Source organism: Anabrus simplex, chromosome 1 (genome assembly GCF_040414725.1).
Source record: "Anabrus simplex isolate iqAnaSimp1 chromosome 1, ASM4041472v1, whole genome shotgun sequence".
In the NCBI taxonomy this organism is placed as follows: domain Eukaryota; kingdom Metazoa; phylum Arthropoda; class Insecta; order Orthoptera; family Tettigoniidae; genus Anabrus; species Anabrus simplex.
The window spans coordinates 746289965-746315875 of NC_090265.1; the positions used below are offsets into that span (position 1 = coordinate 746289965).

A 25911-nucleotide genomic window follows, 5' to 3' on the forward strand; every position below is an offset into this window, starting at 1 on the left:
TCCTCTGGATCCGGGACTGGATAACCTTCTTCGTCTACACACAACAGAACATTCTACAAACCACTACAGAAGCACGCAATAGTAAATACATCACTCCACCTAGGGTTGGCGTCGTCAGGAAGGGCATCCGGTCGTAAAATTAGGCTAAATCCATACAAAATGCCAATTCCAGGTAAATGGAAAGATATCAGGATTTATTATTATTATTATTATTATTATTATTATTATTATTATTATTATTATTATTATTATTATTATTATTATTATTATTAAAGTTATATGAATTATTTCTCGATGTTGTTATATTGCTTTGCTCAAGGTTTTCAGTTCTATATTTTCATTCCCTGTAAGTGGGTCTAAATTTTTGGCAATGTCTTGTGATTTGTTTTGTAATTCGGACTAGTGGAAATGCGCTAATTTTCTTTCTTTATACAATATGTAAGTACGTAGCCTGTATCTTGTATTTTTTTAATGTCCTTTTAAACAGACATTGCGCATCTTTGAGTGCTTCCCTAATAAAAAAAACTGTGAAACGGTATTTATTCCCGCAGCCTCTGCACTTGCTTCATCACAAGCCTACTCGATTTGGTCGCTTAAAATATGGCGGACGTGGCTTTCAAGTAGATTCAAATATGGCGGTCCAATAGCCACTCTATAGTCCTCTTTCTAGCTCGTTGGGACAAAATCAACCGTCTTTTGGCAGACCTTAACCGTTGCAACTTCAAAGTAAATCTAGAGAAATCCCACTTTTGTAGTCGGAGTACGTTATTCTTGGACCATGTCATCGATGGACAAGGGATCAAGCCTAATCCGGCGAAAATATCTGCAATACAAAATTTCCCGAAACCTACCAGAATTAAGCATATCAGACAGTTTTCAGGACTTTGTCAGTTCTTCTCTGATCATTGCAAGTCGTATACGGATACTGTAGCACCATTACAGGAACTTTTAAAGGTGAACAATAAATGGAAATGTGGAGAAGACCAAGATGATGCTTTCAGAAAAACCAAAGAAATGCTGGCGAAGGCAGTGAAGCTAGGCTATCCTTCATACGACCATCCTTTCATTATCCAAACAGACGCCTCAAATGTGGGCATAGGAGCCGGTCTATATCAGGAAAATCCAGAGAACGAACCAAGGATCACAAGCAGGAAGTTACGTAACCATGAATTAAAATGGACCACAACGGAACTAGAAATGCTGTCCATTGTAGTCGCCCTAGGTCAATGGAAAAAGTATATTTACGGATTCCCGATCATCATTAGAACTGACCATAAGGCATTAACTTTCATCCTAAAGTCCAGTGTGGGTAGCGACAGGGTATACAGATGGTCGTTATTTGTGCAACAGTTCGATCTGACACTAGAACATTGCCCAGGCAAATTGAACACCGTGGCAGACGCACTTAGCCGAAACCTGGATGATGTAAAGCTACTGTAAATCTGGCGATGTTTGGCGAAGAAGACCAAAACATTTTAGACAAGTTACCAAGTTTAGGCCAAGAACAGAAAAAATATGGATCAACCAAATTATTAATTGATTACTTTAATAAGGAACTCAAACCCGGTACACCAAGTTTCATAGAGGCACAAAATAAGGCAGCCCAATATCATTACTTTAATAACTTACTACATAAATTCATTGATGAAGAACACACTAAATTTCGCATTGTTGTTCCACCAGTGTTCCAGATGGATCTGATATGGTTAGGGCATCATTATACTGGACACGCGGGTATAGAAAAAGTAACAGCTACTTTACAAGAAACTTTCATTTGGCCAAGGATGAGGCGCATGATTCAACAAGTTTTGCGAACCTGCGGCACATGCCAATGTATCAAACCTAACACCTTTCTATTAAAACAGCAACCGAGACCAGTATTGCCCACAATGCCCAGGAAACTGTTCGCAATTGATTATTTTCGTGCGTTGCCTGCAGGACGTCGTGGTGTGAAATATATTCTAGTCTGCATGGACGTATTCTCTAAATATGTACCTCTTTGCCCAGTACAAAAGGCTGACACTAAATCCGCACTACATCAGATTAAAAACAAAATTATTCCAAGAATGGGTAAGCCAGAGAGTAAACTAAGTGATCATGGGCCACAGTTCACCTCGCCAGCTTTCAAGAGGGAGCTAGAGAAAATGGAGATAACACATGCGTTGAGTTCAGTTAGACATCCGGAGTCTAACCCGAGCGAACGTGTCATGAGGGAGACAGCGAAGTACTGTCGAATCTTCATACCAAGAGAACACTGGAAATGGCCAGATGATGTACTAATTATTATGGAAAGCATTAACTCTACAAAGCATGAAAGTACCGGACAGATTCCCAGCATCATTCACCTCAATGAGTACCCACAGCGTCCTTGGCACGAGAAAATCCAATGTCCAAATGATCCACGACCGTCTGCAGAAATATGCATACGTGAAACTGCAGAAAGATTAAAGGCTCAGGCAGACAAGAGGCTACGCAGAAGCCGGAACAAGCGCTTCCATCGACAACTGCGAGTCGATGAGCTTGCACTGATAAAACGTCCTCAGAGCTCAGATGTGTCGGCACGTTTTTGTCAAAAGTTTGCTGAACTGTACATAGGTCCATATAAAGTAATTCAGGTTTATGGAAACAATTCTTACAAAGTTCTAAGCTTGGACGGATCGGTAGTGAAAGATTTTAACGCTTCCAACCTCAAGCTTTATTACCCCAGAGGTCAAATCAGAATAGATGACATCCCAGAAGAAAAGGAAGGAGAGAGAAGCAAAGATGATGGAGAAAAAGAAGAAGACCCGAATGATGGACCAGTGATGGTGGAAGGAGACAACGAAGAAGATACTGAGAATGCCAACTTTACGGAAATGGAAAGAGAAATTTATTCAGAAGAAGAAGATTGTGAAGAGTGTGATAGCGTGCAGCGACGTTCTCACGCCTTACTAGAGAAATACCACAATATCCGCCAAGACAATGAGCGATTATGGGAAGAAAATGCAAACCTGCGAGACGGCAAATAGTACTGAAAGAAAGAGATTCCATATATCCAGATGATCGTATACAGTCAAATAATATATATTTAAAAAGTATATACTACGTATTCATATTTTTCCCTGGGTAAGAGAGGGATGATCCGTATCCTGCCGGCCCATATGAAATATTTAGAGTATTATTTGACAAAATATATAAATTTTATTCATATAAATTACAGTCATAAATGTTAAAGTATTGAATCCCAAGATAGATGGAGACATCACGTCGCTGGACATTGCCTAACACTTCCTTGTGACCGTGAGAATAGCTTCGCGTAACCAAGCGTTGGCAAGGTTCGGCACGTGTACTGGATGATGACCAAGCATTATATTCAGCCAATAAGAACGTGAGGATTTGGCAAGTATGGAGTCTACATCGCGCCAAGTCTCAATCCCAGGTTGACCAACGTGTACAGTTGCTGGTGTTAATTTCTGTCATTCATCGGATTTCCACAGGTCTAGAAGTGGAACATAATTAGAATTACGATATTATAATCAGAGGAAAAGATTTGCTATCATTTGAACTGTTTTTCATAAATGTATTATAATTAATATTGGGTCATCATACATAGCAAGCTTTCTGATTGGTGGTTTGTTTAGACAACCGGGAACCCCAGAGTTGAAACGGCGTTACCGAAGCTTCCTCGGTACCCGAGCTCTGGAGAGCGTCATTCTGACTGGATAGATTGGAGAGTGTGGAAGTGTATTCTGATCGGGCTGTTTGGATAGCGTAGAAGTGTATTGTGATCGCGGATATTGAAGTGTTATATCAGTAACAGTATCTAATTTTAAACAAGTGTTTCAGTCGTGCAGCTGGAAGATATAACTGTTCCAGTGTAAATAACTTTTCAGCAAGAAGATGGCTTCGCTTATGGAAGAAGGAAGTGCATTTCCACGTGTTGAAGCTGTGATCGACATGGAGTAGATCCCTATATACAGCAGGGATGTGAGCTGCTACAATGTATCCCGGGAGTCGCCAGAAATTTAAGACAAGATGCTTGTGTTAATTATGGAATGTTATATGAATTATGCTAAAGTACTAGGGCAGTTTAGATAGGGTTTTTATTTCATGTAAAGTAACCCTGACGGCATGTGTTTGATTCATTTTGAAATTGTTGTATATACGGATAAGAGAATAATGCATGTACTTTTCATTTTCATTCTGATTTATGAATAGATAGTTGGGGTAATGAGGGATTTGTTAGGATTAGTTTGTTGTTCAGTTATGCATGTTTACTTAGAATATTCCGAGTTTTCCTTATATATAAATGCTAGGAGGATTAGATTGACAAATTCATCCAAGATTAATGTTGTATACTTACTACGTTATTTTATTTTGGTTATTCAGGGAGACAGGTGCAGCTAATTGCATGACGCATGGTATTTCAGAAGCTGTTCGAAGGAGCTGCATAACTACGTTGAAAGAATAGGATCTTCAAAGTTAGGTTGGAATCTGTTTTTGCCCAATGATTTGCACAGGAAACGAACCGGATCTCATAACGTAGAAGGCCAATGTGATTCATAAGAGATATGAGGTATGGGATATTTATAAATAAATTCATCTTACCCCATATGATTGTTTCTCATTCGTGTTATACCTCCATTTAGAGTAGAACTCCGACTTTTATCCTGACCCAATCGACAACCAACCCACTCTCTGCTCAACCCTGAGTTAGTCGGATGTTCATACAGGAATGGAGGCATCGTCTAGAGGGTATTTACCCCTGGGTACGGTACAGTATATATAATGTGAAGAACATCCTATACGACTTAAAACAATTAGGTTTTACTATCACGCTTATTTAGATACCTGTACATAAATGTATTCCTGGTAACGAACGAGCTGATAGGTTAGCGAAAGATGTTTCTATGTCATCTACCTCTCCCCTTACGATTGCTGCTCCAGCATCCGATTTCTGTACCTTGTTAAAACGACAAGAGCAAAGCACTTGGCAACGTTTATGGACCGAATCCGCAGTACATAAATGGGCCTTCTATTATCGTGTCCAACCTCTCTTACCCACAAAACACTGGTATGACACTACTACATACACACGTCGATACATTATAAATATCATTCGACTTCGTTTTAATCATGCATTAACACCTCAGTACAGATTTAGATTTCATTTTCTCGATCACTCAATCTGTGTATGTTGCCTCTCAGATGCTGATGCTAATCATTTGATCTTTTAATGTCCCGCATGCATATCCCCCCGCCGCCAATTCTATTCGAGATTATTCTATATAAAACACCCTCTTCCGATGTGTCTTGTTTACAAACCCAATCCCGAGATCCTACGTATTCTAAATCAATATTTAGTGGATTCAAATATTCAGTTACAATGACGTAATTCTCGTCTGCTTATATGTCATGTACTTCTTTCTAATCATTATGTCTGACACGGTTTTGCAAAATAAATCACTCCTACTATACAGTTCGTTTTGTTTACATAAATTGTTAGTGATACGATCCCTTTACGATCGCAACCGTCATTTGTCACGCTTGCAACTCACGGAATGAATCGTCTTCATCTTAGCATTTGTTTTACAGTGGTAGGACAACTGTCAATCAATCAATCAATCAATCAATCAATCAATCAATCAATCAATCAATCAATCAATCAATCAATCAATCAATGCTGATCTGCAATTAGGGCAGTCTCCTAGGTGACAGATTCCCTATCTGTTGTTTTCCTAGCCTTTTCTTAAATGATCGCGAAGAAATTGGAAAATTATTGAATATTTCCCTTGGTAAGTTATTCCAATCCCTAACTCCCCTTCCCATAAACGAACATTTGCCCCAATTTGTCCTCTTGAATTCCAACTTTATCTTCATATTTTGATCTTTCCTACTTTTAAAGACACCACTCAAACTTATTCTTCTACTGATGTCCTCCCACGCCATCTCTCCACTGACAGCTCGGAACATACCACTTAATCGAGCAGCTCGTCTCCAAGCTCCCAAGTCTTCCCAGCCCAAACTTTGCAACGTTTTTGTAACGCTACTCTTTTGTCGGAAATCACCCAGAACAAATCGAGCTGCATTTCTTTGGATTTTTTCCAGTTCTTGAATCAAGTAATCCTGGTGAAGGTCCCATACACTGGAACCATACTCTAGTTTGGGTCTTACCAGAGACTTATATGCCCTCTCCTTTACATCCGTACTACAACCCCTTAATACCCTCATAAGCATATGCAGAGACCTGTACCCTTTATTAACAATCATATTTATGTGAATACCCCAATGAAGGTCTTTTCTTATATTAACACCTAGGTGCTTAGAATGATCCCCAAACGGAACTTTCACCCTATCAACGCAGTAATTAAAACTGAGAGGACTTTTCCTATTTGTGAAACTCACAACCTGACTTTTAACCCTGTTTATCATCATACCATTGCCCACCGCCCATCTCACAACACTATCGGGATCACCCTGCAGCCGCTCACAATCTTGTAACTTATTTATTACTCTGTACAAAATAACATCATCTGCAAACGTCCTTATCTCTGATTCAACTTCTTTACACATATCATTGATACATATAAGGAAACATTAAGGTCCAATAATACTGCCTTGAGGAATTCCCCTCTTAATTATTACAGGGTCACTGTCACAGCTAACGTCAATTATTCGAAATCTCTCCTACTTACGACTCGGTATGTACTTTTTTTGTAGATCTTGGATATCATCATCGCACTTCCCTCAATATCTTTCCCAATATTTTGTTTTCCTACCGTCCTTTTGTAACCCCTAAATGTTGGTCGAGTCATGTTTGTCTAGTAACAAGTCGCCGAGGAGGATCAGCCAGGCGTGATGAATTGCACCTAGTGTTTTTCCTGTCAATAGAAACTAGGTTAGGTAGGTTTCCCTCACTCTTCCTATGTTTCACAGTAGATACTTGATTCCCTCACCTCTCTGTTTCTATCTGAACCCAGTGTTGTACGTACAAAAATGATGAGCTGTTAATTTATATATTATACATTTGAGTGTGGATTCAGCGAGTGGTATAATGAAGAACCATAATAGTTTTTGAAACTGGGTTAAAGTAAGTGCCCATTAACCTTTCAAATAGGGGAAGAAGAAGTAGTGCAGTCAGCTGATTGGAACAGTCTCGTCCGCGACATCGTACTGTACGGTTCGTTGTGTTCGAGGTTTCGTGTTCGGTGTCTGAAGTTTCTAGAACCTACTCCTTCATTCGAGTGCTAGCTTGCGTGTGATTGTAAAGTGGTGGCATGAGTTCTGATAGTGGAGGTACTCGGGACTTTCATCCCGCGTCAAATAGTAATGTTGCACGGGAAGAAGAAGTGAAAATGGATACAAACGTGCATGATAGTTCTACTACTACCCCTTCTTTGCAAACTTCGACCCAATGCAATAATAACCCTCCCCTTCCTGTCCAACCTCCTAATCCTATTGCATGTAATTTATACCCATTAAACCACCCGGGACCATATCTTGTTTTTGTTTCATCCACACAAGGAAATAACATTGGCAACCCGCACCCTATGGCTATTGGGCGTTTACTTCATGAAAGAAAATTTCCTGTTAAATCCATCCAGTATAAAGGCCGTAACAAGATTCAGGTAAACTTTCACTCTCCTAATCATGCTAATGACTTTTTGCAGAATAAGTTCTTTGATACACACAAATTGCATGCCTTTATTCCTCACTCCAATATCTTCCGAGTAGGCATTATACGCGGTGTTGAGAAAGATCTAACTGAATCCGATATTCTTACTTTACTTCAGAGTGACGTCAAAGTTCATTCTGTTCATCGCCTACGCCGTAAAACCCTCCAAGATGGTCAGGCAGTATATCTACCTACCGGCTCCGTAAAGATTGCTTTTTGCTCCAAAATTTTGCCCAAATATGTTTCAATCTATCACGTAATGTTAGAAGTCAATCCCTTTATATTCTACCCCATTATTTGTTCCAAGTGCCAGCGCTATGGTCACACCATACGCAATTGCCAGTCCACTAACTTTCGCTGTCGCAACTGTGGTTTGAATCATGCTACCTCAGACTGCCTTGCTAATGTCAAATTATGTGTACATTGCAATCGGGAACACGAAACGGGTTCATCAGATTGTGCTGTTCATCAGAAGCAAGTGGAAATAAAAAAACTCATGTGCACTGATAACATCTCCTTCTCAGAAGCTTCTGCTCGACTATTTCCACCTACTTATTCTGAGTATAATAACATACAACAATTTCCTCCCCTGCCCTCTCAACATCCTTCTCCCATACCAGACATCCCTCGCAAACGCAAATTCACACAAGTGATTGTTAAGGATTTGTCACCTAAGCCTTCTTCCGGATATGATAGAGCTGGCTATCTCCAGCTAGTGCAACCTACTACATCCTCTCGCCCCTCTCAATCTCTGAGTTCTCAATACCCCATTCAACCCAGTCAGACAACTCCCTCAACATCGAGCCCGTCAATGCCTCTGCAACCCGCACAGCATCACCCAACAGCTACTGCACTCCCACAGCGAGAACATGTTCAACAGTGTGTTCTCCATCTTCTCATGCAGCTTACTCAACTAATTGGAGATCTCCCCAATATCTTACCAGTTATTAGTCAACTTCGAGAAAGTTTACACCTTATCTTTAATACTGGTAGTACACATACTTCTATGGAATGCTAGGAGCCTACAAAATAAACAATACGAATTCAAAATTCTCATGCACGAAACATCTCCTCATATAGTCGCTTTGCAAGAAACTTGGTTTTCTCATACAACTAACTTTTGCGCTCTCTACATCCCCCATATACGTTGCTCAGATATTTCTTTCCATCTGTCCAAAGTCCCCCACTCGCACATATATCCACCCCTCCGTCGTTCCCCTGCCCTCTCCTGCTTATCCATTATATGTTGGCCCGGTGTGTATGTTTTGTAGAAGTCGCTGAGGTCGGCCACTCTAGCGTGAAGATTGGTATACCTTGTGTCCCTGTGCTTTTCCTATATCTCCTTTTCCTATATTTCCTATATCTCTCCTCTTGAACTACTTCAAGAGCTTTGAAACCATTTTGTGAGTCCGCTGCATGGTCTACTTCCCTCAATCTTGAAGTACTTCGTGCTCAGAACAAATTGTGAACTGCATTGGTGTACTACTTTATTGGCATTGTGTCCGCGTGTAGAACTAGTACAAACATAAAATAGTATTGTGACTGGGTGAAATAACGAGCCCAAATCAACTTCACGAACAGAACAGAACAGCTGATTGGAAGACGTCAAAGCTATCAACAAAGCCATGCGCTGTTATGTTTTGGTCGGTCAGTATTCTGTTTGATGTGTGCTTGGTTACTTCGGTGTGCTTGTAACAGAGTTGCAGAAATCCCTGTAAAATGCCTTTTATATCCAAAGATTGGCGTTCTCCCGGAGAAGAGTGGGTGAAAACAGAAGAGGGATGGGAAAAAAAGAAAATCCTGGAGTGCGGACACCAAGGCAGTGGAAACCAGCAAGAAAACATGGATCCGAGGTTTGTTTACACACTCACAGCTGATCTTGGCTTAAATCAATACGTCATTATTTCTTTTACTTTGTGATGCTATGTCGAAGCGTTAACGTACTTACAATGGTTTATCTTCTAAATTAAGTGTCTTGTGTGGAGAAATTCGCTGTACATCTTATTTCTTCTGAGACCTTGATGTAGCCTATATTTGGCATTCAGGGTGACTGTTGTGCTTTTCTCTAAAGAGTATTGCCATGTTCATATGGGAAGGACTTTCCTTGCACTGAAACTGTATTACCGTAACTCACGTATTTATAGTGTGGACGAATATCTGCATCCGTGGTTATTCTTTGAACATTATATTGTTTGTTATAACCAATGTTATTCATCAAAAGAGGAATATTATTTCTTGGTCGGGATATGAAAACGGGAAACGAAATGTTTTCCGCCTGCCACGACCTCGGAGAGACGTCGAACTTCAATATTATTTTCATAAAGAATTGGATTAATGCAACCCCATTACTCAGCTTTATCCCAGAACTCAGCCTTTCTGTCTCTACTTTCTTGTTATTTTCGGCTCATGGTTTATTAAAAAGACCTATCTGTTTGCGTACTGCTTCGGTCTGCACACCCGATATGCTTTGCACACGATGACCTGCTGGACACAAAGGCATTACGCAACTGTCTCAATGTACCGTACCTTATGCCAATGTTAAATACAATGGTACTGAAATATACGCGGAGATTATACTGGTACAAACAGTGCATTTTCTATCGTATAGTGCCAGACTGTACGTACTCTACCCTCCTCGCGTTTATTGTAAGCTATTTTTATGTGTAAACAATTCGTGTAGAACCAAGGCCGTACTCCGGATTTATTTTCGGGGTGGTGGTGGATGGTGTGTGTGTTTAAAAATTGAAAACTATAGCCTACATGCAAATAAAAACCTTATATTTTAAGTTATACAATATTTCTTCTGCTTCCGCTTTTATCACATTTGCGGGGTCGCACATGCGGATTTGGTCCTGTTTTACGGTCGGATGCCCTTTCTTACGCCAAACCTATATGGAGGAATGTAATGGCTAGTGCGTGTTTCTGTGGTGATTGGTAGTGTGGTGTGTTGTCTGAATATGAAGAGGAGTGTATTGTGACAGGCACAAACACCCAGTCCTTGAAATAGAAGAATTAGGCCTAATCAGAAGCGATGAAATTCCCCGACCCGGCCGGGAATCGAATCCGGAAACTTCTGAACTGAAGGGCAGTACGCTGACCATTCAGACACGGGAGTCGGTCTTATAAAATACTAGCTGATGTGCCCGTGTTTCGCTACGGAATTCTATATTGTATATAGAACTCTAGATTGAGTAGTGTACACGTTGTAAGATTGTTTTAAATTGCATAGCTCTTAACGTTACCCTAGAAACGCGACGGGGAAGTCACCAAACGTCTTTTCTTATGTGAAGACTGGATTAGGGAATTTTCATTGTAATGGTAGGCCATCTTGCCTACGGTACCATCAGTCACAATCAAGTTGGGGAGTTTTCATCATAATAGCAGATGCTCACACTTGCTCCCCACCTGTCTTTTTACATCCACTGTCTTAGTGATTTTCCCAACTGAAATCAACATAGGTCTTTACAATGACGCCAGTAGGAATGTCACGATTAAAAGCAATGATATCATCTAAAATACTCTATCAAATGGAAAACTGCACCTTTTCTCACTTTTAATGAACAGTAGTATGCTGCCGATTTAACAGTCCAAAGTTCCAGAGCTGGAATGACCAGGCCACAGACAGCCGTGAGCCATGAATACTCTTTAATTTCGGGGTAGGTGTGAATAATGTAGAGTCCTAGGGCAAAATCTATCTGTTTAAGAAGGGTACCCGATGAGTCGGGAAATGTCAATTTACTGCACTGGCGGGAAAAAATAACTATCTGACTTGGAGGCAAACCACCTCTTTGCTGCTAATATGGAATAAAATGAATGTAGAATTTATTACAAGTGGAGAGGAAGAAGATTTTCTTAAGAAACGGCTCTTTTCAAGGTTGAATTTTGAGTTATTCAGTGGATTATGGTGCTGTAATTTGGAATAGGCCGAAATTGTAATTCTAGACCAGGTCTTAAGTGAGCCTCTGCCAATATTCCGTTAAGTGTGGACACTGATCATTCCAATCAGCGTGTCAGAGTAGGGATCGAATAGCTGGAATACTATGATGAACCAGTGTGTTACATACCAGCAGTATTAGAAAATGTATGAATCAGAGCAATGGCATGCTAAAGAAGAAAGTTATCTCACTCCCCAGCCATTTACCACCAATATTCAGGCAGGCTGTTATGCTCGGACACAGCAGTGATGCCATAAATATATCGGAGATGAGTGGCAGCATAAGAAATAAAGATAAAAATTTCATGATGTTCCATATTGAACTGTATCACAATTTATTATTTCAATTTAATTGGCAGCATAAGAGACAAAGAATATCACAACGAACAATGGTCAATGCTATGCTATTGTTGATTAATTTTATAAGCTTTTGATATTGTAGGCCTTCGCATTTAGTTTTCTTGTGACTCTGAAATACCCCTCTGATCATAGTCGGTATGGTTTGTTGTTTGTCCAACCCTTGTCCCGTTTCTCTACGGGGTCGGGTATGAGGCGAGATGAATCTGTCGTAGTGGGTTTTGGGAAATTGTATTCTCTATAACGTTTGCTTTGTAGTCCTTTTCAATAGGACCAATAACATAGGTAATTAAAAATTAAATTTTAAGTGCCTTCCCCTAAACTACCATTTCATCCAGGGTGAATAAAATTGTTTATAGCTTAGACTGTAGTTTCTTATTCCCCGACTCTATATACCAATTTTCATTAAATTCTCTTTACCCATTTTCTTGTGGCTCGGCGCTGATATGGACTTAGCAACAAAAATACAAATTCACAAATATCTTTGTCATCATAGCCGGTACGGTAAAGATGTATAAGACATAAATGATTGGAAACTTAATTCTATATAACTTTAGTTATGTAGTATTTATCAGTAGGACCATTAATGACTAATATTTGGGAATTACATTTTAGGCCTTCCTAAAGATGGTCCTCTGGTCTTAAATCATTTACCTGCACCTCCTTCAGCCAGCTGGGATAAGATTTCCATTTTTCCTCTAAAGTAACAATCTATGCACCAATCTCTCTGGGTTCATTCTCTTCAGGTTAACCTTTGTTTCTCCTTTTATCGCATACAGTTCCTTGTTTGACTTTTTCTGAGGGCCCAAAATCTTTCTGAGGAACTTCTTTTCCTTTTTCTCAATTGACATATCTTCCATTTTTTCTAGTGTTTCTGCAGCGTAAAGGCCTGCCGGTCAGACTACTATGCAGTAGTGTCTCAGTTTAGCCTGGCAGGATTTGGATCTGTAAGTAGCATGGCTTATTTTAAATGCTTGCTCTCTCCCCCAGTGCTTTCTTTTCATTGTCGTTTGGGGTAATGATCTTGCCAAGGTATTTAAATATCGTGGTCCTCCAGAAAATCCCACCGGGCGAGTTGGTCGTGTGGTTAGGACCAATCAATCTTTTCAACACAATTGAACAGGAGTGGGGAAAGTCCATCCCCCTGCCTCAGGGCTGTTCTTATCTCAAATGGTTCTGACAGCTCACCCAGGGACTTTACTTGGAAGTGTGTGTCAGTGAGAGTCTCTTGTATTAGTGTCAATGATTTATCTTCGACTCCAAATTCCCTGAGCTTGTTTAGAAGTGTCTCACGATCCACTAAATCATATGCTTTCTTGAAATCCATGAAAGTCATAATGAATTGTTTCTGTCTCATTGCACTAATTATTCTTGTTGTTATTATAATTTTGTAATGTTAGTGAAATAGGAGGCCATACGTATTTTGTCTCGTTTATGTTATTATAATCACTTCATCCTTCAAGTCTGTCTGTCAAGAAATATATTTTTTTAACTGTGTAAATGAGTTGTGTTTTTAAATTTTGCCGTAAGTACTTACCTGATGTTGCCCTTTAACATAGCTTTATAAAGATATATTCATACATTTTTTAAAATGTTCGTATAAATATATTCACTAAAACACTTTTTTTAAATAGTAAAGATTTTTGCTCCCACTTTGGTAAGAAAGTGTTAATATTTCATACATAAAAAAAAAGTCTTGCATCACCTCGCACTAAAGAGTTCCTGATTCTTTACATAAAAACGAATCAGACATACAGAGGTACCATATCAGCTCAACAAAACAACAAATGGAGGTCCTCTATTTCACTTACTGAATACAGCACACACCAGTACCGGGTAAGTCATCCCCTTGCTTTGATGCATGTCTAAAATTGTCTTGGCATTCTGTTCACTAGTTCATCAATATAATGTTGGTCCAAATTGTCGTATACCTCAATGGTGATTCAGTGTAGATCTCGCTGAGTGGTTGGTGTGTCGTGTTGTCCATAAACAGCCTTCTTTGATTTATTCCAGGCATGTTTGATAGGGTTCGTGTCCGGGAACATGGCGGCCACTCTAGTCGAACGATATCGTGTCATTGACGAGAACAGCATGATGGATGTGAACATTATCGTCCATTAAGATAAATTCTCCTCCAAAATGCTGTCGATTCAGTGTTACTGTGTGTAGGAGGATGTCGTTCCTGTATCCCTGCATGACTAGGATTGGTGTATGGTGGCCCTAGAGAACCTCTACTTTCTGCATGTGCTGGAGAGTGTGTTTGAAGCATGAAACCCGACCAAATTGCCTCCAAATACGTTGCTGATGATCATCAGGAACAAGGGTTATGCGACTCTCATCAGTGACATGGACTTTATGCTGTTCCTAAAGAGACCATTCACCATGATGTTTGTCCCATCTGCGCCATGATGTCTATGTATGAGAGCTGGGCCTCACCATGGGTGTCGAGGGTGAAGTTGTGCCTCATATGGTGGTTTCTCACAGTTTGAGTTGAAACGCGGTTGTTTGTTTTTCAGTACTGCAGTCAAGGTTCCTCTGACCTGGACGACCAGTGCGAGACAAGCCATAAACAGTTCCTGTCTCCTGATATTGCTTCCATGTGATATAGATGCTGATTCCCATATGGAGCCTGAAATATTTGTCCCGAATGAGTAAATGACAAAGTCTCTCATAGTGCATTTGGCACTGTGAGCGGCTCCAAATGACCTACGTGGTGGCCTCCACGGTATGCACTAGCCATGCATCTTGTGCATCTTGATACGTGTGCAATTTACCAACTGATGAGAACAATTTAGCACACTGGGGCGAAATGCTGGAAACCAGGAATGAGATAGGTGGAAAATTTATAATGTCCAATAACGGACCAACTGTATGGGTACTGCCTCCATGTTCGAACTACATCACTGTGATTACGGTCCATACAATCAAGCAGGTGCCCTTATTGAACATCCTTCTTGACATAAGTAATGTGATTATGCGTACACGTTCACATGTTTACATTGCACGTCGTGCCATCCTAGATGATCACTACAATGCTTAGAACACACCTTGCTTCAACTGTCCAGGTGAGTTTGCCGTGCAGTTAGGGGCGCACAGCTGTGATCTTGCATTCGGGAGATGGGTTCGAACCCCACTGTCAGCAGACCTGAAGATGATTTTTCGTGGTTTCCATTTTCACATGAGGAAAATGCTGGGGTTGTAGCTTAATTAAGGCCATGGCCAATTCCTTGCCACTCCTAGGCCTATCCTATCCCATCGTTGATGCAAGACCTATCTGTGTCAGTGCGATGTAAAAAAAACAAAAACAAAAAAAAAAAACCATTTCAACTGAAATATTGCCTGGTATTTGAGCTTGGTGTTCTGCCTGTGTGTTGGAGTATGTGCAATTGAATCCATTATTTCAGAAAGCAGTCAAGTGCCAAAAAATGAAAAAATGAGTTAATTGCAGAATATGTTACTAGGAGGGTATACGCACATTTTGGTGCTGAAACCAGTGAAGAAATGTCCTCCTATAATGGTCAGGCATTACGTTGAATTTCGTATTTAGTTCAGAAACCAGTTAAGCGACACCACTTGGCTGGTTTATGCAGTAAACTGCTGGTACATTTTGTGATGTCCCGCACCTTGCCGCTTGGCGCTGCTGCTCTGAATCCAGAACAGCCAGCTGTTCAGCTGTTTATATTGTCATTGTTGTGTTTCTTGAATGGCATATTCATAGTTTTCTGAACAACTGATTGAAAAAGTGTTTCTTTTGTTTAGTGCAGTGTTTTTATAATAGTAGTGATATGTCTGAATGTTCAGAAGATGAACCTGTAACAAAAAGGAAATGAGGAGTGGTAGACACACAAACTCACACGTGTAATATTATTCGAAATGCCTGGATAAAAGGAGAAGGTTATCTTTCTTACTCAGGAAAGGAAATACCTGGTCTGAGCCCTATGTTATTGTTTGTTTTATGTGCCCCTCAATATCAAGAAGATACGTGACCTAAATGCCTTAAAACCTTACATGATAGGATATGAACAGTTTTAGGACAGCATTTTACAATGGCCTACTACAGGGACAGAATATGGTGTGGAGTTTGTTTATGAGGATTAATTACCTCCTGTCATAATAAGCAGGCATTGCTGATTTCATCCTTTTAATAATTATATTTGTAGTCTAAACCTATTCAAATATTTTCTGTTTACACAAATATGGAGTTTATGACAAAATCCTTTCAAAATTCAAGAATTATCCCACAAAAATATGTTTGTAACACTCGTTTATTTCAGAAACCAGTTAAGTGGAAAATGTTTCGGATTTTTTTACAGCAAAGTTAATAAGCACAAAATAGCTTTCCTTAGATAGAAAGTATTAAATGGTATAATACTTTCAAGCTAAAATATTAAAACCCCTGCCATAACATTTTGTCTGTTGCTAGACAGTTTTGTTTCATTTTCCCAAAAATGACATACTTGGCGCTTGACTGGTTTCTGAAATAATCGATTCAATTGTGAGTATGTTTGCAAATATTTGAAGGGTCATCTTTGTGGGCACCAAGATAGCAACACAATTAAATGACATACAGGGGTGATGCAAAACATTTTTTGATGTGTGTAAATTGTGTACACAAATAAATGTGCAAGTATTATTGTTCAGCATATTTATCTATCACGTTACATCTACTTATATGAGTATAATCATCTCCAGTTGTTTTACTCATTACTGAGCGCCACGACCCCATTAACTACTCTTCTCCGTCTTCTTAAGGTCTGCTGAAGAGGTAAATCAGTGAGCTTCAATCCATCTGCATGTTGTCCTACTCTGTGGTCTTATACCTTCCACCTTTACTTGCATGATACATTTTTCAAAATTTTCTCCGTCTCTTCTTGTGATGTGCCTGAAGAAATGAAGGATCATCTGTTTGACGGGAAGAAATATGTTTGGAGATATTGACTTTCTCAGTGTTGTATATATTCCTTCTTCTTTCACTCCTCTGTACACGCAGCATTCTGCGTCAACACATCTTGAATGCACTAATGCGTTGCTTGTCTCTGGCATTTAGGATCCATATAGAAATATGGAGGAAACAAGACCTTTGTGTTTGTTATATCCAGATCCTGGAGAGTTTCTCCCTACGTTTCTGCCTCACATCTTCCTGTGTGAAAGATCCACCTCCTGTCCCCTTAATTTACCTGCACTCCTCAGTCAGTTATCGTTACTTTGGACTTGCTAATGTTCATGTTTAGTCTGTACGCTGCGCTCCTTGGTCAGTTATCATTACTTTGGACTTGCTAATGTTCATGTTTAGTCCGTACACTGCGCTCCTTGGTCAGTTATCATTACCTTGTACTCACTAATGCTCATGTTTAGTCCGTACACTGCGCTCCTTGGTCAGTTATCATTACTTTGGACTTGCTAATGTTCATGTTTAGTCCATACACTGCGCTCCTTGGTCAGTTATCATTACCTTGTACTCACTAATGCTCATGTTTAGTCCATACACTGCGCTCCTTGGTCAGTTATCATTACTTTGGACTTGCTAATATTCATGTTTAATCCGTACACTGCGCTCCTTGGTCAGTTATCATTACCTTGTACTCACTAATGCTCATGTTTAGTCCATACACTGCACTCCTCGGTCAGTTATCATTACTTTGGACTTGCTAATGTTCATGTTTAGTCCGTACACTGCACTCCTTGGTCAGTTATCATTACTTTGGACTTGCTAATGTTCATGTTTAGTCTGTACACTGCGCTCCTTGGTCAGTTATCATTACTTTGGACTTGCTAATGTTCATGTTTAGTCCGTACACTGCACTCCTGGGTCAGTTATCATTACTTTGGACTTGCTAATGTTCATGTTTAGTCTGTACACTGCGCTCCTTGGTCAGTTATCATTACTTTGGACTTGCTAATATTCATGTTTAATCCGTACACTGCGCTCCTTGGTCAGTTATCATTACCTTGTACTCACTAATGCTCATGTTTAGTCCATACACTGCACTCCTCGGTCAGTTATCATTACTTTGGACTTGCTAATGTTCATGTTTAGTCCGTACACTGCACTCCTTGGTCAGTTATCATTACTTTGGACTTGCTAATGTTCATGTTTAGTCTGTACACTGCGCTCCTTGGTCAGTTATCATTACTTTGGACTTGCTAATGTTCATGTTTAGTCCGTACACTGCACTCCTGGGTCAGTTATCATTACTTTGGACTTGCTAATGTTCATGTTTAGTCTGTACACTGCGCTCCTTGGTCAGTTATCATTACTTTGGACTTGCTAATGTTCATGTTTAGTCCGTACACTGCACTCCTCGGTCAGTTATCATTACTTTGGACTTGCTAATGTTCATGTTTAGTCTGTACACTGCGCTCCTTGGTCAGTTATCATTACTTTGGACTTGCTAGTGTTCATGTTTAGTCCGTACACTGCACTCCTCGGTCAGTTATCATTACTTTGGACTTGCTAATGTTCATGTTTAGTCCGTACACTGCGCTCCTTGGCCAGTTATCATTACCTTGTACTCACTAATGCTCATGTTTAGTCCGTACACTGCGCTCCTTGGTCAGTTATCATTACTTTGGACTTGCTAATGTTCATGTTTAGTCCGTACACTGCGCTCCTTGGTCAGTTATCATTACCTTGTACTCACTAATGCTCATGTTTAGTCCGTACACTGCACTCCTCGGTCTGTTATCATTACTTTGGACTTGCTAATGTTCATGTTTAGTCCGTACACTGCACTCCTTGGTCAGTTATCATTACTTTGGACTTGCTAATGTTCATGTTTAGTCTGTACACTGCGCTCCTTGGTCAGTTATCATTACCTTGTACTCACTAATGCTCATGTTTAGTCCATACACTGCGCTCCTTGGTCAGTTATCATTACTTTGGACTTGCTAATGTTCATGTTTAGTCCGTACACTGCGCTCCTCGGTCAGTTATCATTACTTTGGACTTGCTAATGTTCATGTTTAGTCCGTACACTGCACTCCTCGGTCAGTTATCATTACTTTGGACTTGCTAATGTTCATGTTTAGTCCGTACACTGCACTCCTCGGTCAGTTATCATTACTTTGGACTTGCTAATGTTCATGTTTAGTCCGTACACTGCACTCCTCGGTCAGTTATCATTACTTTGGACTTGCTAATGTTCATGTTTAGTCCGTACACTGCACTCCTTGGTCAGTTATCATTACTTTGGACTTGCTAATGTTCATGTTTAGTCTGTACACTGTGCTCCTTGGTCAGTTATCATTACTTTGGACTTGCTAATGTTCATGTTTAGTCCGTACACTGCACTCCTTGGTCAGTTATCATTACTTTGGACTTGCTAATGTTCATGTTTAGTCTGTACACTGTGCTCCTTGGTCAGTTATCATTACTTTGGACTTGCTAATGTTCATGTTTAGTCCGTACACTGCACTCCTCGGTCAGTTATCATTACTTTGGACTTGCTAATGTTCATGTTTAGTCTGTACACTGCGCTCCTTGGTCAGTTATCATTACTTTGGACTTGCTAATGTTCATGTTTAGTCTGTACACTGCACTCCTCGGTCAGTTATCATTACTTTGGACTTGCTAATGTTCATGTTTAGTCCGTACACTGCACTCCTTGGTCAGTTATCATTACTTTGGACTTGCTAATGTTCATGTTTAGTCCGTACACTGCACTCCTCGGTCAGTTATCATTACTTTGGACTTGCTAATGTTCATGTTTAGTCTGTACACTGCGCTCCTTGGTCAGTTATCATTACCTTGGACTCGCTAATGTTCATGTTTAGTCCGTGCACTGCACTCCTCGGTCAGTTATAATTATTTTGGACTCACTTATGTTTGTGTTTAGTCCGTACACTGCGTTCCTCGGTTAGTTATCATTACTTTGGACTCACTAATGTTAATATTTAGTCCGTTCATTGCGCTCCTCGGTCAGTTATCATTACTTTGGAATCGCTAATGTTCATGTTTAGTCCATAGACCGCTCCTCGGTCAGTTATCATTACTTTGGAGTCACTAATGTTCATGTTTAGTCCGTACACTGCACTCCTTGGTCAGTTATCATTACTTTGGACTTGCTAATGTTCATGTTTAGTCCGTACACTGCACTCCTCGGTCAGTTATCATTACTTTGGAATCGCTAATGTTCATATTTAGTCCGTAGACCGCTCCTCGGTGAGTTATCATTACACAGTTCAAAAAATTAGGGAAACATGTTTTTGAACGTATGCCATGCTCCACAAAACAATACCTCACACCCAGGTATATTATCAACTAAACCTTTATTCTTTACTGTTGAAGTATACAAAAGAACATCAATGGATTCATGTTCATTTTCAGAACACAAACGGGAATGTCCAATTAGGGGTGGAAACAAAGCGATAACAGTCCTCCAGGGTGGATTTTTATCACAGTTGGAGAGCTTCAGTATGGTGTATGTCCTCCACGAGCATTTATCACAGCTTGGCACCTACTTGGCATGCTCCGTATAAGGCGACGGAGGTTACGTTTCGGTATCGGGTCCCATTCATCAATGACAGCCTGTTCGAGGTCTTGGAGTGTCTGTGGTGGAACAGGACACCCACGAACACTTCTGTCAAGCCTATCCCACTCATTTTCAATGGGATTAAGGTCGGAATTCACTGATGGCCATTCCATCTCTTGAATGTCCAGTTCTCGCAAGACAGCTCTGGTGATGCGCGCTACATGAGCCCTGGCATTGTCATACGAATTCAGGGCCATCACCGTATGCAGCAATCAACACATGCTGTAGCTGTATCTGCTTGATGTACACCGCAGCAGTAAGATTACCACGGACGACGACAAGATCCGTAGGGTCATCAATTCTGATGCCACCCCACACATCACAGAACCTTGTCCGAATCGGTCGCCTTCCTGGACAACATTTGGCATGCACTGCTCACCACGTTGTCTCCATACACGTTGACGTCCATCACGCTTTGTCAGGGGAAATCTGGACTCGTCTGTGAACAACACAGGTCTCCATTGGCGAAGTTGCCAGTTGATGTGGGTATGGGCAAACAGAAGGCGAGCTGCGCGATGTTGCTTTGTTAAACGGGGCACTCGAACAGGACGTCTGGGTCGTAATGACACTTCTCTTAACCTGTTCCTTACTGTCTGGTCAGACTGCGTGACTCCAGTGATCCTCCTGAGGTCTTGTTGCAGTTCTCTGGCAGTTGCTGAACGAGACCGTAATGCACAGATGGTCAGATATTGGTCATCATGGCCGCAGTAGTCTATGTACCTCACAACGACACACGGGCGCACTGCTATTCACTTTGTTTTGAAGCATCAGCTGACAGTTTAATGCATGGTTACGCCTACAGATGGAGCATAACTTCGATTTGACATACCCTGAGTAGCTAAGGTCTGTACAACTATTGGAATCCCATCTACCAAATTAACATTCACATACCAGACGTTACAAAACGTGTTCCCCTAATTTTTTTTTTAAACTGTGTACTTTGGACTTCCTAATGTTCATGTTTAGTCCATACACTGTACTCCTTGGTCAGTTATCATTACCTTGTATTCACTAATGCTCATGTTTAGTCCGTGCACTGCACTCCTCGGTCAGTTATAATTATTTTGGACTTGCTAATGTTTGTGTTTAGTCCATACACTGCGCTCCTCGGTCAGTTATCGTTAGTTTGGACTCTCTAATGTTTATGTTTCATCCATACACTGCACTCCTTGGTCAGTTATCGTTACTTTGGACTCACTAATGTTCATGTTTAGTCCGTATACTGCGCTCCTCGGTCAATTATCATTACATTGAACTCACTAATGTTCATGTTTAGTCCGTACACTGCGCTCCTCGGTCAGTTATGATTACTTTAGACTTGCTAATGTTCATGTAAGTCCGTACACTGCACTCCTCGCTTGGTTATGTTTACTTTGGACTCACAAATGTTCATATTTAGTCTGTACACTGTGCTCCTCTGTCAGTTATGATTACTTTGAACTGGCTTATGTTCATGTTTAGTCCTACACTGCCCTCCTCGGTCAGTTATCATTACTTTGGTCTCACCAATGTTAAGGTTTAGTCTGTACACTGCATTCCTTGGTCAGTTATGATTACTTTGGACTCACTAATGTTCATGTTTAGTCCATACACTGCGCTCCTCGGTCAGTTATGATTACTTTGACCTTGCTAATGTTCATGTTCAGTCCATACACTGTGCTCCTCGGTCAGTTATTATTACTTTGGACTCACTAATGTTCATGTTTAGTCCATACACTGTTCTTCTTGGACAGTTATCATTACTTTGGACTTGCTAATGTTCATGTTTAGTCCGTACACTGCTCTTCTCGGTCAGTTATCATTACTTTGGACTTACTAATGTTCATGTTTACCGGGCGAGTTGGCCGTGCGGTTAAGGGCGCGTAGCTGTGAGCTCGCATCCAGGAGATAGTAGGTTCGAATCCCACTGTCGTCAGCCCTGAAGATGGTTTTCCGAGGTTCCCCATTTTCACACCAGGAAAATACTGGGGCTGTACCTTAATTAAGGCCATGGCCGCTTCCTTCCCATTCCTAGGCCTTTCCTGTCCCATCGTCGCCATAAGACCTGTCTGTGTCAGTGCGACGTAAAGCAAATAGCAAAAAAAAAAAAGTTCATGTTTAGTCCGTACACTGCACTCCTCGGTCAGTTATCATTACTTTGGACTTACTAATGTTCATGTTTAGTCCGTAGGTTGCCCTCACTTTTTCAGTCTTGACAGGTGTCTAAGTGAGCAAGTTCGTCTTCGCTCCTGGCATGGACAGTAGTGTCATCAGCACATCTTAAACTCATCAGTCCGTATGTAGCATATGCTCTACATGTGGTTTTGTCTACTTACAATAAAACGAAATAATTTAAGGAAAAAAGTAATAATGGTAGGAAAGTCAAATGCTACACGAATAAAACAACTTAGTGAAACACACTAATTTTCTATGGTGAATTTTTAAAAATTATTTGAGCAAAATATAACACATTGAATGCATCAACAGGCTCGAGACTGAAGAGGTTAAATGATTTAATATATGTAAGTATATTGTTGGATAAAATCTGTTTAAAATCTCTTTACCCCACACACCAATAAACTATAACGCAACTAAAATAAATATAATTTTTAGGTCTCTTGCAATGTTGGAATAAGTAACTAGTGAAATTACAATCAAACTATCAATGCAGATTAATTAAGCAGTTATCTGGGAGTCAAAATGATGTGGTGGTAGGACTTATGATTTTAGACTAACCAGTTTCACTTCATTTCTCCATTGATTTACAGCAAGGATGACACTTCAGGTGAGGGAAACGTATTGAACTAAACATTTGTAACAGCGTTTTGTGTTCTGCTTTTGATACACCTAGTTAAATTAATAAAATTCATTGTTTGTTCGTATTGAACCAAGATTACATCTTTTATTATAATTTGTATCCACCTTATTCAATACATAAAAACTGTTGTTTAGATGAAATTACAACATATATTTCAATCAGAACTAGTTTCGACGCCCTTTTTGCTTCATCAGCTGATATAGGTTCTTGGAAAAATTGGCAATCACATAAGTTTATCTACGTCAAATTGAACACAATTTAAAACCATATTAACAACCTAAAACTGTGTTACAATTAAACTGTTTCAAAATCCATATTTTCTACAAGTCCAAGACTTGCGAGTCTTAAACCTTAAATTGATGAAAACCGGTTTGCTCACTAATAAACTAACGTGGATTTAAAACAACAACAACTTAAAAATAAAATAGTCTTGAAGAAACATTAGCTTAATTTAACACACTTCTTAAAACGTGACGTAGAATCGTATTAAAATAATTCAATAAAATCTTCAGAGTCGCTTTAATGGAGCAATCCTAGTGAGGTGGAAACGAGCAATCGGTCCTGTAAGATGTTAACAAGTACACCTCTTAAAAGTTCATGCGGATCATGTTTCAGATATACTTAAGAGTCTGAGAAAAGGAAACCAGAGGCATTTTTCGTAGTATAGGCTATAGTAACAAATTCAAACAACCGATTTGATTTTGTGCAGTTTGTAGTCTCCGACTTTTCAGTGTTCTATGAGACTTTGTCCCGATTAGCTGTCGCACTGTCGTTAATTATTCATGGTGGTTACTAAAACAAAATCTTTCCACATGTTGAATTTTCCTTTGAGTGAAACCCTTGCTAGAGTCGGCCAATTATTATGAGGCTAAACCCTGACTCAGAAGCATAACAGTCCACATGTACGCATTCCATTCTTCACACGATTAATTGTGTGCAGAATACCGCACCTGCACTGAACTTAAACCAGCACCCGTAATGCCTCCCCACTTTCAAGAAGTACTCACTTTCTCCACCGGGGCACTGCTAGCATGCACAGTGGTTACATTCAGGTGATTTTCTTGTTGATCAGCATGCTGTTTAAATATTTCACTCTCTCACTTCATCTACAGTGTTTCAACATAATCAGCATAAGAGTTTTGCAGAATACCTGACCTAATTCCTCAGCATGATTTGAACTGTCATTAGGATTGCCCTTTAAAACCTTCAAACTCTTCAAGACGGGGAGAACTGCGGTGGTTAAAGTCGAACAAGCTCCTGTATTAACAAATTTTGCAGCTTTACACACAAAATCATTTACAATGCTTATTGTTCCGGGGATTCTGTGGAACGCAGGGGTGAAAGAAAGTGTGGGCATGAATGGGTGGGTATAAAAGAGTCATAAGATTAATTTAAAGCTTTAAAATTTGAGTTACATTTCTTCCTTATATCTTTTGTTCTTCTTTTCAAATTTTGAACTTTACACTTTGCTAAACAAATAGTACATCAGGTACAAAATCTAGCTCGTGAGCTAGGGGAACAATCATAACAATCAGCTAACAACCAATTAACAACCTTGAGCTTGAAGCTTCCTAATTACAATTTTTTACATGAGCGCTGCAGCTCCTTTCATCCAACAGTCAAGGAGATGGATCTCCAAATTTTTACATCAGTGGAATAGCTTCATTGCTCTACAAATTTACATTTTTGTAGACTATTCTCGAAATTTACAATTTCCAGGCCTATCCAGGCACAACCTACATTTAACAAAATTAAACAGTATTCACTGTCTTAACTGCTCAACAGTCTAATTTGCCTTAAAATGAAATGAATAAGTTGAATTTAACAGGGGTAACAAGTACCCATTCTACCTGGCCTTTGGTAAAACAAACGGTTAAAGTTACTGGCCAAAAATCAAAATGGTGAGGAGGCGAACTCTTGCGCTCCTTGAAATTTATATGAAATGCTTAAGACCCTATTCGGGCTTATGGCCCAACATTACAGATGCTAGGGCCTATACTGTGGAGGCGACTAGATGGAGAAAAATATTTTAGTTACAGAAATTACAAAATAGATTTTAAAGGTTACAAAATCATAGTCACCTCAATATCAAGTTGAGAGGGAATACAGAGGGTCCCTCACTCTTTATTCCCTAAATTCAAATAAGTTCTGTAGGCTTGTTTGAAATTTACATTAAGAAATAAAAGTTACATTGTGAAAGAAATTTGAAACCTTGCCCTCAAGCTAGCTTTCAAAGACTATTATATAGTTAAGCCAAAACTGCCATTACCTTGAGCTGGTGGACGTCCCGAAGATAGACGAGGGAGCCTTTGCCCCTGCCTCCGTTATGTACACGCTGTAGACTGGAGCGATCAAAAGACAACATGCCTCACCAGCCCTGGGCTTTTATAGCAGATAGGAAGGTTCCAGAAAACTCTAGGCCAAAGCCCTGACACACTCCCAATTCTCATTGGACAATCAAATAAATATCAAAAACTGTGATTGGTTGCTTAAATAAATGTACAAAATTTTTCATTGGCCAACATCTTAAGTTGGCGCGGAGGTGTAGAGTGTTGATAACTTTTGAACACTAAAAACAAAGAATAACCAATTCAGTTTAGAAAACCTTGATATACAAAATTACTGTAAAACTTAATAG

General features: G+C 39.9%; 1 protein-coding gene across 2 annotated transcripts in view; it reads left to right on the top strand.

Moving 5' to 3' along the window:
* The first annotated feature begins 9251 nt into the window (after positions 1-9251).
* The window catches only part of LOC136857483 (F-box only protein 25), a 653389-nt gene continuing 636729 nt past the window's right edge, over positions 9252-25911 (top strand). The window contains exons 1-2 of one of the 2 annotated variants that reach the window (XM_067136159.2): positions 9252-9301; positions 9393-9507. In XM_067136159.2, the coding sequence (XP_066992260.1) occupies positions 9280-9301; positions 9393-9507 (137 nt within the window). In that variant the 5' untranslated portion in view covers positions 9252-9279. Of the gene's footprint in view, positions 9508-12814; positions 12893-25911 lie in introns of both variants that reach the window. The other variant, XM_068225201.1, reaches the window with a different exon arrangement.